Raw genomic sequence first — 17812 nt, forward strand, 5'->3', positions numbered from 1 at the left:
GTAAATACAAAGACCGGACTCAATTTTCAACACTAACACCTTAAAACCATGGAAGGATGTCTTCAAAATAAAGTAAAAATATATAGCACCTATAATCCAAAACCAGAACGGCTCATAATAAGGTTCTGAACAATCTAGCAGTAATGGCATATATCTGTATCTCTGAGTGATTTTAACACCAGAGAGGGTCAAATCGGTCAAATAACCCACGAACATCCGGGCACGTGAATTAATTTTATTCAGTTCTCCCGGGTTTTCACGGTATGAGTTTGATACTAAGGTAACGAGGTCAGGTTTCTCCGATACATATTTCATGGACTCGGTCTTGTTGTATACCTCAACGAGTTTCTTCAACTTGGTGACTGACAGACCATCGAATTTGAATGGGTGAACGACATTGTAGTATGGGTCATGAATGCTTGCTGGTAACTTAAGCAGAATATGATCAATACTGTGTTTATACGAAGAATGACTTTTGAATCCAACCACTTTTACTTTTTTCACTGATCCATCATCCATATCTGCCACTACTCCCTCGTTAGTAACTTTACCAGAGTGAACCTAAAGTAGACAGTATAAAATTACTCGTTAGTAACTTTACCAGAGTGAACCTAAAGTAGACAGTATAAATCTACTCGTTAATAACTTTACCAGAGTGAACTTTCAGTAGATAGTACATATTCTCTCTTTTAAAGTCCCATGATTCAATCCCAGGTTATCACACCAGTGTCATATTATCAGTGAAGCCATAAGAATTATATAGGATAATTTTTTCACGTACTTTTCATCTTAATTTGACCTCAGGCGGGACCTTTGATAACATTACCAGGGTGGACTTACAATAGACCGTTTAATAGATTGTAATTAATTTTATAACTTCATTTGCAACTTCCACACGTCAATATAGAAACACTTGCTTCCAAAGACTGAAAAATAAGACACTTTTTACACTGACACACACACACACACACACACACACACACACACACACACACACATACACACACACACACACACACACACACACACACACACACACACACACACACACACACAAAGCAATATAATTTAATTTACCTGCACATATTGTTTCCACACATTGTCAGGTGTGGTATCTAGTAGTTCTTGTTCAGTGATTAGGAAAGGACCATATAAGACATTGTAAGCGTATCGATGCCATTGTAGAATACACCCACAAAACAACGTTACCATGGCAATTAGTACTGCTGTATAAACCACGTGTTCCCAAACTTCGGATATTTTTCCCTTACGATACTCCTCTTCAAAGCTCCCAAAAATGGTATTTGTAATGTTAAATGGGGTGTCTTGCAATTGGTCATTCTCGATCCGATCGTTACCGCGCCCTCTGTGACGTCTTCTACTAGTTCTAGTGGCCATCTCTAGTCAGGATATTACTGTAAAAAAATAAATAAAAGCTACTCTGTATAGAGGCCGTATGGATGAGAAATGGGTATTCATATTTGATTTGTAATTTTCTAAAATATTTTTACTATACATTTATATATTTACATGTTTTATACTATTTCAAAACAAAAACAATGTGAACATCCTTAGTGAATTTAAGCTTATTATGCAACTCAAAAAATTGAACCCCCCAAAAAACCCAACAAAATAAAAACAAACCCTCGAAGCCTGTTTACGATGCTGTCGAGATAGTCGAGATACGTCGTTTGCTAGTAGTTCCTCATAGCCCTCGTCTTCTTCGAGAGCTAACGATGTATCTCAATTAGTACTAACACGATTTACACGTGACACTGAGCACAAAAAATTCTCCCATTATTGGGAAAATTGCAGGTTGGCCTTGAAGAGGAAGGTCAAGGTGAAAGGTCTGTAGCTGACTGGAATAAATGTACCGACTGTACGAAGTGAATATGGCATCTCTTGGTACAAGGTCATGGTCTAGAATGGAAAGTTTTCTTTCGATAATGTATAAGCAAGTCTTCAAGGCATTTGAACGGAGTCTCTGTGTACTTGAAAACATTATTTTTTTTACGACAACTATGCCCACAGCTCGGTCACGATCGGAAAAATAAGTGTATTTAGGTCTTCATTCGTGAAAAGTGTAAATGTCCAATGTCAAACATTGGCTAATGTCTTATACAGGGAGCTTTCGAACGATCAGTAGCAGCACTTGATGGCTTTCAACTTTTTGACTTTGTAAGTGTAGATACAAAAAGTAAAATAGTTTGTGATCTATGTATATACTGGTATCAACAAGAGCTCCCGACGATATTAAAATATGAATTGAGGAAGTAACGGAATTATATACACTCCCTTTGAATACGTATCTATGGCAATGTAAACAAAAACGTGAACTAGGTTTTTTTTTTTCATTTGCAAAGATGCTCTACAAGAAGTGTTGGCAATCTTGTCACAAAGTCTGTCATAGATCACAGACCATACGTCACGCTATCCTTAATAACACACGTAGGTAAATGTCCGGTAAATATGTCAAGTTAACGTTTCCGCCTTCTCTCCGACGTGTATAAAGGAGAAACGTGTGCACGTACTTCTAGTCATAAGTCTGATGACAAACTACAGAATACATATCTAGTTCTTAACAGCTTTAAAGTGTAACGCCAGACCACGCAATACATTGCTGTATGAGTTTGAGTACCATATGTGAAGAAGGTTAGAATGAGAATACTTCAATACTTCGAGTCTATGCTATATTTAAGCTTTATGGAATTCCCCAACTTCCGTATACGAAACTTACCTGTCAGCTTTCAGCCTTCCGAAGTTGCAATATACAATGTACAATTAAATGCAATTTGGATAGGTTGAGACAAAATGTCGGTCGTGTATTTCTTGGTAACTTTCTCGCTCCAATCAACAAGTATGACGTTGGCCCTCGGTTGGCTAATTATTACGGAATATAAAGGTGCACTAGCTAATTTTGGCGATGACTGCACTGGTTCGTTTGGCCTGCGCCTGTGGGTTGGCAATGTTCCGAATGGTCGATACTATTCTTCAATAGGACAGCAACACCTCGCGCACGCATACGACAAAGAAATAAAAACTTCCCACGTCTCGTAAAGAAATCTTTAAAAAGACGTCACCCTATCGCATTATATCGTGATCGCATTAAAATGTGTGCACCATATCTCCCAAACTTATTCCGAGTGAAAAATTAGCAGTCGTATCACGTGACTGACCCTTTTCGAGCTATTAATATTTAATAAGATCCGTGTGAATTAAACACCTTTGTGAAACCACGACAGGTTTCGAAACCAATGTAAATACAAAGGTCACATGAGGACAATGTAGCACGATGATAAATAAATACCTTAGGTCATGGACGATCATGGATCTCCCCCTTATACCTCTACGCTTAGATAAATTCTCCACAAGGGATAATATGTATGTACATTAATGTAAGTGGGACAATGTATACATAGGAATGGCGATAGAGAATACAGTGTACATGTTGATAGAGCATAATGTACACATAGGAATGGTGATAGAGAATACTATGTCCATAGGTATGGTGATAGAGCACTGTGTATACATAGGTATGACGATAGAGAATACTTCTGTGCATAGGTATGGCAATAGAGAATACTATGTACATAGGTATGGTGTTAGAGCACAATGTATACATAGGCATGGTGATAGAGCATAATGTATACATAGGTATGGTGATAGAACATAATGTATACATAGGTATGGTGATAGAACATAATGTATACATAGGTATGGTGATAGAACATAATGTATACATAGGTATGGTGATGGAGCATAATGTATACATAAGTATGATGATAGAGAATACTGTATACATAGGTATGGTGATAGAGAATACTGTATACATAGGTATGGTGATAGAGAATACTGTATACATAGGTATGGTGATAGAGAATACTGTATACATAGGTATGGTGATAGAGAATACTGTATACATAGGTATGGTGATAGAGAATACTGTATACATAGGTATGGTGATAGAGAACAATGTATACATAGGTATGGTGATAGAGAATACTATGTACATAGGTATGATGATAGAGAATAATGTATACATAGGTATGATGATAGAGAATACTGTATACATAGGTATGGTGATAGAGAATACTGTATACATAGGTATGGTGATAGAGAATACTGTATACATAGGTATGGTGATAGAGAACAATGTATACATAGGTATGGTGATAGAGAATACTATGTACATAGGTATGATGATAGAGAATAATGTATACATAGGTATGATGATAGAGAATACTGTGTACATAGGTATGATGATAGAGAATACTGTATACATTTACATAGGAATGGTAATAGAGAACAATGTATGTATGTATGTATGTATGTATGTATGTATGTATGTATGTACGTACGTACGTACGTACGTACGTACGTACGTACGTATGTATGTATGTATGTATGTATGTATGTATGTATGTATGTATGTATGTATGTGTGTATGTATGTATGGATACCTTTTACAAGCCAACATTGTAACTGTTCTGGTGCAGCAGACTTATTTATTATCATAAAAATACATTACATAACAGCTGGTCAGCATTAATGTAAAGAAATGAATTAACACATAATAAAATAATCTTTGTTTTCCCAGGATCTGAAACATTGTATATAGGGATGTTAATTTAGAAAACACCGTTCTGTCAAATTTCTACATGATTCAGTGCAAACATTTCATATTTCTATGATGACTGAAGTCCATCTGTTCTTGTTATCAATGGCAGTTTAAGTGTCATGTAACATCTTCCAAGTCTTGAGGTGTCATCTTCATTGTCTCTTACTTCTTGACAATCCTTGTTTCCAGTAGCTAACACTAGATACAAAGACTTCATGGGTAATGCATCATAGACATGTTTTACTCTCTTATCAAGTCGATGTAGAGTATCCTATAATGTAATAATAAAGTCAATATTAAAATTTTCAATCAGTGTTTGCAGGAGAGAAAAGACTTTGACCATTACAGCTTTCAAGTATATTACATAAAATCCCCCCCCTCCCCACCATCCAACCTGTCATGTCTTGTTAATCCCCCCTCCCCACCATCCAACCTGTCATGTCTTGTTACTTGCCCCCTCTCCCACCATCCAACCTATGTCTTGTTTCTTGCCCCCTCCCCATCATCCAACCTGTCATGTCTTGTTACTTGCCCCTCTCCACCATCCAACCTGTCATATTTTGTTACTTCCCCCTCCCCACAATCAAACCTGTTATGTCTTGTTACTTGCCCCCTCCCCCACCATCCAACCTATTATGTCTTCTTACTTGCCCCTTCCCCCACCATCCAACCTGTTATGTCTTGTTACTTGCCCCCTCCCCCACCATCCAACCTGTTATGTCTTGTTACTTGCCCCCTCCCCACCATCCAACCTATCATGTCTTGTAATTTGATACACACAGATGAGTTAGTATGATTGGAAAAACACTATTTATGTTGAAATCTTTGGCCTGTATTCTGTCTCTATCTTTTGACAAATAGGAAGCAATAAACATGAACATACTGTAATGCAATTGGTTGTAACTCTAGCTTTTCAAAACTATTTTGTTTACATATAATGATTTACTCTTCATACCGTACACCATGAAGTGTACTGAATCACCTATAGGTAAATATATGTCTGTTATTTTGTATACATCACACAGTATTATAATGCCACATTATTTACTTGGGATTCTAGCACCCCTAATGACTATGTCCTGAGAGAAGATGGTACAGTGTTTTTTAAGGGTGGTATCTTCCCGAGTTTCCCTGTCACTTTACAAGGGTTCCCTACCAAAATTATAGTATAATGTATGAAAAATATGTAAATATTACCAGATATACCCCATTTTGTTAACAGAGTTCCCAAACTTTAGCAAAAATGTCTAAAACGTCATGGTAACAGATTGTAAGATAAATACTTACAGATATTGTTTTCTTGTCTTGAGATATTCCTTGTAAAATTGTACTCAGTGAATGAAATTGAACCCATACAAATTTCCCAAGATGCAGTGCTCCAGGAAGTTTACGTAATGTCTACATGAGGTAAGAAATAATAAACATCAGACATGGAGTGGTCAGTGATCAACAGTTTGCTAGTCTCTGCATACATTGCGTACAAGTACATACACAGGTAACTAGTAATTGCATCTAGCACTCTCATCGGCTGAGATGACCAACCACATCTAGCACTCTCATTGGCTGAGACGACCAACCACATCTAGCACTCTCATTGGCTGAGATGACCAACCACACCAAAATACCGTAAAGGATTGTGGGAATGTATACACTTCCCCTGGTTATTCAATATTTCAGATTGCAAGATGTCGATTACTAGTTACCTGTGGTCTCACACAAACTCATACTTCATGTGATGACGCAGGGATCAGTGAAAGATCAATAGATGCAATTATTAGACAATGTATGATTACTGAGACAGGTCCTGTATGAATGTAATTATGTTACCTATTATTGCCTGAAACCATCAACATCCTACATATAGCAGAAATTCTGTATATGAGGACAGCAAAGCTTTCCATTGCAATACATTTACAGCATGAGTTTGTAAAATAAAATGAAGTACACAAGTTACACATACTTTCTCTCACATTTGTGCCAGGTTTGTGTGTGCATTTAGCAGCAATGGTTGTGTATGGAAACATATTCTGTCAGGGAAACGACTCTTTCAGATAGATACACTTGTTCTGTTTTAATTTATAAAGGCTATAACAAAAATAACTGGATTTTGTTGGCTTTTGGACTTTTAATACAGTGATGATGAATAGATTTTGAATAATTGTGAGAAAATCTACAACGATACTGTACAGATTAATGATGACTAGGATTTGGAGAATCCCTTAACAGAATTCAAAGTTACAATAACTTAGTTTTAGGTTAGAATTATTTGATTTACCTCCTTGTCATTCAGACATGGTATACTGTTGACAGGATCATTCTTGAACAGTCTGACATTACTCAGTGTGTCCAGCATACTTCCTTCAATACCTTCATTTTGAATTGTACTGAAAAAACTAATCAAAGGTCAAAAATTGTCAATAACTTCACTATGAATAGTTGTGACAAAAAAATATCAAATCAAGTCAATGATAATGAAGCAAAACTGATTGTAATCGATACATTCAATAGCAACTATTGCTGGAACAACAATTGCTGTGTTTGTAATTGCTTTGGGCACAGGCATGGTTGCTAAGGAATTGTTAGCTACATCCTCAATAAATCTTATTTTTAGCCTGAAATGTCTGTATTGTACAGTTGCTATGGGCATGGTTGCTAAGGAACTGTTAGCTACATCCTCAATAAATCTTATTTTTAGCCTGAAATGTCTGTATTGTACAGTTGCTATGGGCATGTTCATGGTTGCTAAGGAATTATTGTTAGCTATGACATCCATGGCTATTCTTATTTTATTAACATTTTAACATTTTGTAACTTTTTTTGCATATCACAGGTTATTCCACCAGTAAACACTAACACAGTGTGAAAGTGTATGCATGTACCACATTTTAAAATTATAATGTCAGTCACCATTATCACACACTCACCTTTCAACTTTCTTTTTGGCTAATAACTCATGGTATGATTGCATTGCAGGTCCCTTTTCAATCTTCAATTGTGCCAACTTCATGGCAGCGATGGCATCTTCTACTGAATCATGGCCATCATTGCCAGTCTGGATAAATTCTCTGTACACAGTACACAATTTATAGTGAGTAGTTGAATTTGCCACACAACACACCAAGATTCCCCATTGTTATCGTGTGTTACTACTTATACAACTTAAGAGTCGTCTTGCTACTTTTTATACAAAGTTAAGTAGTCCACTAGCTACTATTTCTAGGAAGTTAGGAATCCACTGTTTTTCCCGAATATGTCTGATTTTAAAGTCCCAATATCACTAACCATGCACTTTTCATGATAAAACTTTATACACAGCAGACAAAATGAAATCATCAAGAAATACTTGTCAGCCATGATACTTGTCACACACACAGTGGTAAATGAATAACTGAAAGGGTGACATTTTTTTTCAACAAGAAAAGACAGAAAGTATCAATAACTAGTTGAAAATTAAACAATAAAATAAGAAATACAAAATATGAAATACAAAATTTAATTCAAAATTGATGAAGCTACTCCATTCTGCATTCCTACAGATCACAAAAGTGTTTCCAAGGTTCTGTTAACTGAAAGCTTCCACGTGACACTGCAGACTTCTCCTAGTTGACTTTGCCTCCATCATTTTGCAGTCAGTTCTACAAAGGTAAAGTGTAAACATGCTCACACGGAGCCCGCAGGTGCTATGTTTGCCGGGCCTGGGTGACTCTGGGATAGCCTGTGGACTGACTGGGAAAGCCTTGACAGTTCCACAGCAACGTGATATAGAGCGTGCAGCATAGCCCTGTCACGTAGTCCCAAACCCGGATGGATCTCTGTAGCATTTGTGTTTGTTTGTTTGTATTTGTCTGCATAACAGAAAATCGCTGGGAGGAATTCCCAGCACAAAAATTTAAAAAAAAAATGAAAAAAAAAATGTGTAAACATGGTATACATGACATGTAGTCATCTTGTGTGACTTACTTTAGATATGCAGCTGCCAGGTTTCGAAGTCCTATTTTATGCTGATTGTGACCAAGGAAGAGAATACTTGTGTCTATGATATGTGGATGGTAAATCTGAAAGAAATAAAATACAAAATATAAATTTGTAATCAAAATAAGGGAGAACTTGTATCTACAATGCTTGCCAATTCCTTTCCAGGGACTAATTACAATATAACTAACTAATGTACACATCCATCTGATGGTAAAAATGATAGTACAATGGGTGCTGGCAAGTCACTTTCTAGGACCTGTGTGATCAATACACAATTAATAGTAAAAATGACTTGCAAGGGACTGGCCGATTAATACACATTTGATAGTAAACATGACACTACCTTGCGTGCTAGTAGATCACATTCTAGGGACTGGCCGATTAATACACATTTGACAGTAAAAATGACACTACCTTGAGTGCTTGTAGATCACTTTCCAGGGACTGGCCGATTAATATAGCATCTGGTGGTAAAATCTCAAATAACTTTTCTTGTACATCTGACAGCCTTGTCTTGATTGGTTGTAGCATTTCCTTGGTGATACCGCTATATCTGTAGAGCATAATAAACTTTAGCATTCTTCATAAAAAACGATATACATACTAGTATATCAACGGACTGCAATGATGTTCTGACAGACATCAGGACCAGTGCATACCCTGAGCCAATTTGATGTGCCACTGGTGGGACACACCAAAGTTTTCACTGGGTTCAATTGACCCACAACAGAATATTTGGCTCTACAGGACATCACTGATCAGGGCAATGATATGATATCTCATAGTACAGTGATATTTACAAGACACTTTACTATAGTAAAATTATAATAAAACACACTTGACACTGTATAGACTGAATTTGGTAATTATGCACATATACTGTAAACCTAAATATTTTGGCTACAAAATTTTGTGATTTTGCAGTCTTCAGCTAGGTCACAAAGACTATTGTATACAAATTTCTAAGCCTGGTGCACACACACATGTCTGTGTTTATGTATAAGATGGCATTTTAGTCATTATTTTCACGTTTTTTGTTGTCAAGCGAAATAAGTGAAAATAAGTCTTGAGCAGAAGTTTCCAGGTTTACAGTATCTACTTTTGGGTTGTATTTACATGGTCCATTTTTTTGACAAATAAAAGTCCAAATCTTAGCTCTCCAGGCTAGATTGCCATGGTTTATATATTAACATAACTTATATACTCAGAACTTCTCACTAGGAGATTTCAAGGAAAAACACGACAAAGTTTGTACAGTGATCTGAATGTGCAAGTGAACAAGTTGTAATGTATTACGTGACCTCTGATATTTCACAGATTTGGCAGTTGGGCATATACATGTATTTACTCAATAAGTTAGGTAGTCTGGTATGTTTAAACTTACTGAGTTAGGTGGTTAATAATAGGGTTTGGTGGTTTCACTAGTGTATCATACAGGACATCCAGATTTTCATCTACCACTGATATTCTTGTCAACTCATGGCCTTCTTTAGTTAAACACTGAAAATAAAATAATAATACTGATAAATATGGTACAATCTCAAAGTTACATCTAACTCACAATATAATTGGTATCATTTACAACAATGTACCTTGATTTCTGATTTTTTTTGCTATACGTCCAACACTGCATATCAATTTGAGTAGTTAATTCTGTATACAAATTAGAATGATGCATGGCTGTCGTTAGTGTTGTCAACCACTGTAGCTGTAATTCGCTGACATTCACATACAAAAACATAACAGGTAGCCGACACATAAAATGAGTCTACTATTGTTATTAAATTTTAATAGTACATGTATATGGTAGAAGTGGACTGCATGGATTTCAGGGAGGGTTGGAAATTCCAGGGTTTCCCAGAACCATATGAACCATGATTATAGAAGTGGACTGCAAGGATTTCAGGCTAGCATGGACCTCTAAGTTGTACAGTATGTGTTTCTATGTAAATAGTTAATCCCCAGCAAAGCCAAGTCTGTAAGTCTTCTAGTTAATCCCCAGCAAAGCCAAGTCTGTAAGTCATCTAGTTAATTCCCAGCAAAACCAAGTCTGTAAGTCTTCTAGTTAATCCCCAGCAAAGCTAAGTCTGTAAGTCGTCTAGTTAATCCCCAGCAAAACCAAGTCTGTAAGTCATCTAGTTAATCCCCAGCAAAACCAAGTCTGTAAGTCATCTACCTACTTACCATCTCACAATCAATTGAAAACATTGGACTAGTTTTGTGTACTATTTCACTATACTTAGTTGAAATATAGCCTTTATCATCTTCTGTAGGATAGCCGTGTGTTTGCATTTGTTCTTGTGTTAGTAGATATCCGCGTCTGTCTGGCTTGAATCCACCATCTTTATTTTCACTGTCCTCAGAACTACTCTCTCCCTCACTGGCATCTGTGGACACATACATGATGCAAGGTAAAAGAGAAATTAGATTTGCATGTGTGTATACAGGGATGGTGCAAGAGAAAAGAAACACATAGATGGTGCAAGGGAAGAGAAATTAGATTTGCATCTGTGAACGCAACTGTCTATTTCTGTCTATCTACCTGTCTATATGCATGTGGATATGTTAACATATCTACATACTCACTGACATACATACATACATACATACATACATACATACATACATACATACATACATACATACATACATACATACATAGACAGACAGACAGACAGACAGACAGACAGACAAACAGACTGACAGCCAACAGACAGACAGACAGACAGACAGACAGACAGACAGACATTTTATCATACTTATAGTGATCAAACTACTTAATCTCAGTTTTGCCGTTCTGTAAATCTGTTTATCCAACATTCACCTGTGTTCTTTCCAGTGTCTCCATCATCTGGTACTTCTTTAATGTGCTTCAGCCGGTCTGTTAACAATAATACAAATATATCTGTTACATGTAAATGAATGCAAATGACTTGAATTCTATTGCACATATATATAAAGCTCCTTTGTTCATATGTTGACATTTCTAATTTCTAACACACACACACACACACACACACACACACACACACACAAACAAAAACACACACATACACACATGGACACACAAACAAACAGACACACAGACATACACACACATTTGCTGATTGGTTGATGACCCCTTTACGCATCTCAAATTGAAAAATCCTATAGCTTAAAAGGAATTTTCACAAATACAGACAAATATTAACATTTAAAAGAAACTCTACACTACCTTTGTCTTTTGTTTTTTTAAATTTTGTCTTTGTCACTGGCACATTCAGGAGATCATATTCTAGGTTTTTCTTGACTGGCTTAATAGGCACTGACTGGTGTTCACAAAGAAATAAAAATAAGTACAACATTACATTCTACAAAATAACATAACAGATAATTACACTACTACCAGAGTACTCACTTTCAATGAAATATTCAGGCTTGTATCCATAGCAACCATAAATATCATGCATTATGCATACTATCAACGTGGGCAGTTCTTTTGATGAGGGCAAGTCAGGCATAAGATTTTTTTGATGTGTAATAATTACTTAGCTAGTAGAACAACAAGTATTCAAGTAACATGGCAAAACAATTGTACGATAATTTGATATTTAATATTTTCCCAACATTTTTCTTCATTCAGCCATTGACATAAACTACGAGTGACCTAAGGAGCCTTGTCAATATGAGTTGCTAGATGAGATGTGTCAAAACGCTTAGGCCACAAATAATTTCTGGCTGATTGGAGGAAAATATTGGAATAATATACTAAAACCTCCTGAAGCAAGAAAAATAATGGCAATGAGGATCATTTTGACTTCTATATCGAGCACCACAAAACCAATGATGTAGACACGGGTTGTCGTGACATGGAATGATCTGGACGTATAATTCATATTTTCTGTTCAATGACAATAACTCAGTTTGTGCATGGTATAATCCCTTATGTTCCATACAATTTACAATAAACTTGTGATTTGTAGTTTCTTACTACATGACAATTGGATTCTCAAAATATTGTACAGTACTACCCTCCCCCCTATATTGTACAGTACTACCCTCCCCCCTATATTGTACAGTACTACCCTCCCCCTATATTGTACAGTACTACCCTCCCCCTATTTTGTACAGTACTCCCCTCCCCCCTATATTGTACAGTACTCCCTTCCCTCTTATATTGTACAGTACTACCCCCCCCCCCCCCCATATTGTACAGTACTCCCCTCCCTCTTATCAATATTATGGCACATATCGCAAAGTTGGAGAGTCGCTGCTATTAAAACTTACCATATCAAATAATCTTGAAATATTTTTACATATATGAGTGTCCTCTGAATGTTGTTGAGTAACTCCATCCAGGACAACTAAGACAACAGAAGTGATTTTTGTCCATCGTAGTAGCCGACACCACCTACACAAAAAAACCACACATATCTTTATCTCTGAGTTGTAATAGTGACGATGCGGTACATGCTTAGTTAGTTGCAATTCTTGGTAGTCATGGTAACATACATGTAAAACTCCCACATATTTGTAAAGTGGCAGTTTCTATAACTAATACACCACTTCTAAAGTCAGTATAGAAAATGTCCATAAATAAAACACAAAAATATAGTATTGAGCAAGTATGTGCTGAACCAACATGGATAAGAGACTTGGAAATACCACTATGTACTACATATTGTAACTGAAAAATTGAAGATAATGATTTAGTTTTCTGTACCATAATACCTTAGGTGAGGGCTCTTACTACCAGTTACTAGACATGATTTGATTTGATATATAAAAATAATTGATAAGAATATTTCAACTGAAATAACAGCAACTCCCAAAATTCCTTAAGTTATACAATGTGTTCCATTATATATTGTTAATATATCATACAAAATTTCTGCTTAGTTTCAAAAGTATAATCTACAACCCTTCCAATCAAATCTGTGTATAAAATACCTGCTGTCATGTATGGCTAGTTTTGACCCATTGTGTATTAGCATTACCTACACTGAAATATTCATTATTGTTGACACTCAGTGACTCTTCACTTGAGGTGTTCACAATCATTTCTCTTTCAGTTTAGGATTATTATTGCAAAAATCTTCAAATTGTTTTACTTGATAGAAGTTTACCTTGGCATTACACTGGCTTTCATTCCCATTAAGGAATACAAAATAAGATTTTGGATATTTTTGACTTCCAAGGGTGGCACTACTGCACCTTCCTTTTCTACACTTCTCCCAAAGATTTCCCTGAGAGTCAGGAATAGTTTTGGTAATTGCTGAAAAAGATAAACATCCAACACATCCTGTAAAATATGGCTTTGTTATCGACTAGGGTAGGTATGTAATTGTGTATTTTCAACATATTTCATGTTGATGTGTCTTTCTAACTTTTGATTATTGAAGATAAAATAATGATTGGATAATGTACACACTTTTGTAATGTTTATACCCTTTGTAATAAATAAAATGCATATGACACATTTTAAAAGGACTGGACTTAGAATAAAGAATTAGTTATACAGATGTCCTTGGCCAAAATAATATGTAAAAAAAACAAAAACAAATAAACAAACAAATAAAAATGGGAGAAATCCCATCACCTCAGCAAGTTCGTTCACACTTTTAATCAAGTATGGATTTAACTGCTATTCCTTTAGTTACTTTACTCTAGATTCATTCATACTTAGTGACAACATACACTTGTAGGGTCTATGGTTACAACTGTACATCAATCAACTGACAAACAAGTATACATCAACCAAGTGACAAATTTTACCATAATCCTCTGAATCCTTTTCTTTTTCTCTTCCTTGAGTATTTGAACCTCTTCTTCTGTCAAGATACGTGGGCTTCTTATCTGTTCTTCAGTTTCTGGACTTGCATCTTTATTACTTTCATGTTTTGCTTTTTTCTGTGGACTTGCACACGCATCTTCTTTGCTATCTACATCCTGCAACAAAATGTCAGTCAGAGTATATAATATGGTGTTATGGGCATTGGTTGTGGCAACAGACTTCAGATGACATACAAAAGTCAACATATTCAATACCAACCCTTTCACACAATCATGAATGAATCTTGATATTATATTTGCTAGACTGGTGTTAAAAAAGACCAAAAATAACCAGATTACCCAGTTAAACATCATGGTGGTGCCATGGTACTCATATCTCTGTTTATGTATAAATCAACATCATGGTGTTGCCATGGTACTCACATCTCTGTTTATGTATAAATCAACATCATGGTGTTGCCATGGTACTCATGTCTCTGTTTATGTATAAATCAACATCATGGTGGTGCCATGGTACTCATATCTCTGTTTATGTATAAATCAAAGTGTTACTATTCAGTAATACAGTACTGTTATCATATATTTACAGTTTACACAACAAACTTACAGAATGTTTTCTTTTCTTCTTTTTCTTTGAAGATTTCCCATTGATGAGAGCAGCTGCCTTTCTTTCTGCTTTCTGTAAAAGGAAAAACAAATGAATCATCAGGATCTGAAATAGATTAATACAACATATTATCTATAATCAAACTAATTCACCAGATTTCATTTAACGTACATTATAAATCTGTTAACCTCCCTAATTAATTATCCAAACAAAAACAAACTTCACTGAATAAATTTTCCCAATTCATGGATCGCGCTGTAATGGCCATTATGTTGTAATCTTTCCTGTAAGTCAGAAGACTGTATAATCTTTGCCATATCTACAAAGGACATGTCGGTGATGGAAATTGTGTCATGAGTTAGGGGGCCCTAAAACAATGATAGCATAGAGAGCCTAAGATCTCAGCTGGTGGGTACACATAAACACAAAACAATCATAGGTGTAACTGATGGACATGAAAGTAATTTAGCATTATAATTGCTGGAAATGGGGTACTTTGGACGGATCTGTGGAACACAGTATCCTTTTTTTAAAAAGGTATGAGCAATGTCATTCTGAATCTTGAGATTCCTAAATTGCAATGAAATAAACATTCTTGGGGCATTTTGAAGTCTCAGTGGTCATCACATCATAATATAAATGGCAATAACTTAAGTCGACACACCCACACATACACACACCCTCACAGATGTGAAAGTTTTATATCTTAGCAGAAGAATTACTCTTCCATCTGTTTAGGTTAGCATGGAAGTATAACCCATGTTGTACTTCCATGCTGTAAGAGAGTGAAGTTATATACTAATCCCTATAATGTTTATTACACTTGAATGAGTGAAGAATGAAAATTGTACAAACCTTCCTTTCTTTTTTGAGTTTTCTACGTAATTTCCGTTCTGATCTGATTTGTTCAGCAGTGTAATCCATACTTTGGCTTCCTTCTGATAACTCACCCTCCTGTCATCAAATAAATACAATCATGTACATATATTTATAAATCATTTAATCACTTTTAAACCCCAATGTCTGAATCCCATGGTCTTCAAATACTCTAGCTATCTTATCAGTGGAGCCAAAACAATTATAGGATCAGTTTGTCCAAATATATACTAATTTGGCGAAAATCTTTTGATTTTTAGATTATTCGTGAATTATCCAAGCCTACACATGGTATGTATAAGTATAATCTGAAAGAGGTACCACCACCACCACCACCACCACCACCATCACCATCACCACCACCACCATCATCATCATCACCACCACCGCCACCACCACCACCACCATCATCACCATCACCACCACCACCACCACCACCACCACCATCATTATCACCATCACCACCACCACCACCACCACCACCACCACCATCATCATCATCATCATCATCATCATCATCATCATCATCATCATCACCACCACCATCACCACCACCACCACCACCACCACCACCACCACCACCACCACCATCACCATCACCACCACCACCACCACCACCATCATTATCATCATCACCACCACCATCATCATTCTGTAACATTCCCGACATTCTAACTACATGATCTAATTGATCTGGTACATTTGTTGTTGAGTACTATTTTGGTGATCAGAAGGGGCACAATAGAAAGTCCTACCAGTATCATCAACAAAGAAAGGATGATGTACAAGAGAGGAGATGATGATGATGATGGTTACAATATTTTGCAAGGAGGTGGGTCTATCCAACCACCCCATGTAATGTATGGATCCCAGGTTTGGATATCTTGTCAAAATGGAGGAAGGAAGTCTGTGCTATCAACATACCTCTAAATCTTCATGATCCCCTTCACTATCATTCAGTTTGTTTCTGGACTCGAGGTTACTCTTTTCCATTTTCTTACTCCTGTCGTTGACTTTTGATATATCAATAAAATAAACACAGAGCATTTACAGGCCTACACATGCATGGACGATCGTACGACGTACGTCAACAACACAGCTGAGTCCACGTGAAAGAAGGGTCATACTCCTTGAACTTTGACCTAAATACCCGGATGTTATATACCGCTGAAATTTACGAGTGTGAAGCTACCATCATATTCATATTCATATTCACTTTCAAAAGTTGACCTCTAGCTCAATGTGAATATGATGATAGCTTCACACGTTCATCATCAGATTCGAAGTCTTCCGAATGGGTACGAACAAGCGTTCGGGCCGCGGCAGATCACATAAATCCTTCATTGGCAGGTTGAAATCATGTGATTGTAGTTACTTTTCACTTGATTTACGTGGATTTGCCAGAGTATCCAATTTGCACCATGAATTATTGTTGTCATATAAAAAACTAATTTGGATGTTTAGTATGCCTTTCCCATATCTTTGAAAATGAAATATCAATATTTGGGTGACACGTACAAAAAACCTGTATGAGTAATGTAATAAAATACGGCTTGGTTGGGTGTGTTTTGATTTCCCGCAGTGTCGCTATCTTTTAAACCCTACTTAACACTTACACTGGTGAAATTTACACAAAATAGTGTTGTCAAGACCACAATTATCACAATGTATGCAGTTCCCTTGATCGAGGAGGGTCAACGCAATCGATTGTAAAAATTATGGTCCATGACAACAATAATTCATGGTGCAAATTGGATACTCTGGCAAAAATAAGAAGAAAGCATGCAAATCCACGCAAATCAAGTGAAAAGTAATTATAATCACATGATTTCAACCTGCCAATGAAGGATATGTGATTTACCGAACGCATGTTCGTACCTATTCGGAAGACTTCGAATCTGATGATGAACGCGTGAAGCTATCATCATATTCACATTGAGCTAGAGGTCAACTTTTGAAAGTGA

The 17812-nt window shown here is 36.3% G+C and overlaps 1 protein-coding gene across 1 annotated transcript; it reads right to left on the reverse strand.

Annotated features, from left to right (window-relative positions):
• Nucleotides 1-4544: 4544 nt before the first annotated feature.
• LOC144435691 (RNA exonuclease 5-like) lies at nucleotides 4545-16960 on the reverse strand. Its single transcript, XM_078124299.1, has 16 exons — nucleotides 16773-16960; nucleotides 15828-15926; nucleotides 14973-15044; nucleotides 14348-14521; nucleotides 13699-13847; nucleotides 12860-12983; nucleotides 11808-11901; nucleotides 11418-11474; nucleotides 10778-10980; nucleotides 9978-10093; nucleotides 9008-9146; nucleotides 8579-8673; nucleotides 7543-7683; nucleotides 6894-7011; nucleotides 5906-6016; nucleotides 4545-4889 (listed from the first exon to the last, which is right to left on the reverse strand). Exons 1-16 carry the CDS (start codon nucleotides 16893-16895, stop codon nucleotides 4686-4688), a joined length of 2019 nt encoding a protein of 672 aa, XP_077980425.1. The 5' UTR covers nucleotides 16896-16960; the 3' UTR covers nucleotides 4545-4685.
• Nucleotides 16961-17812: the final 852 nt, after the last annotated feature.

The sequence above is a fragment of the Glandiceps talaboti genome, chromosome 5 (assembly GCF_964340395.1).
Source record: "Glandiceps talaboti chromosome 5, keGlaTala1.1, whole genome shotgun sequence".
NCBI lineage: Eukaryota > Metazoa > Hemichordata > Enteropneusta > Spengelidae > Glandiceps > Glandiceps talaboti.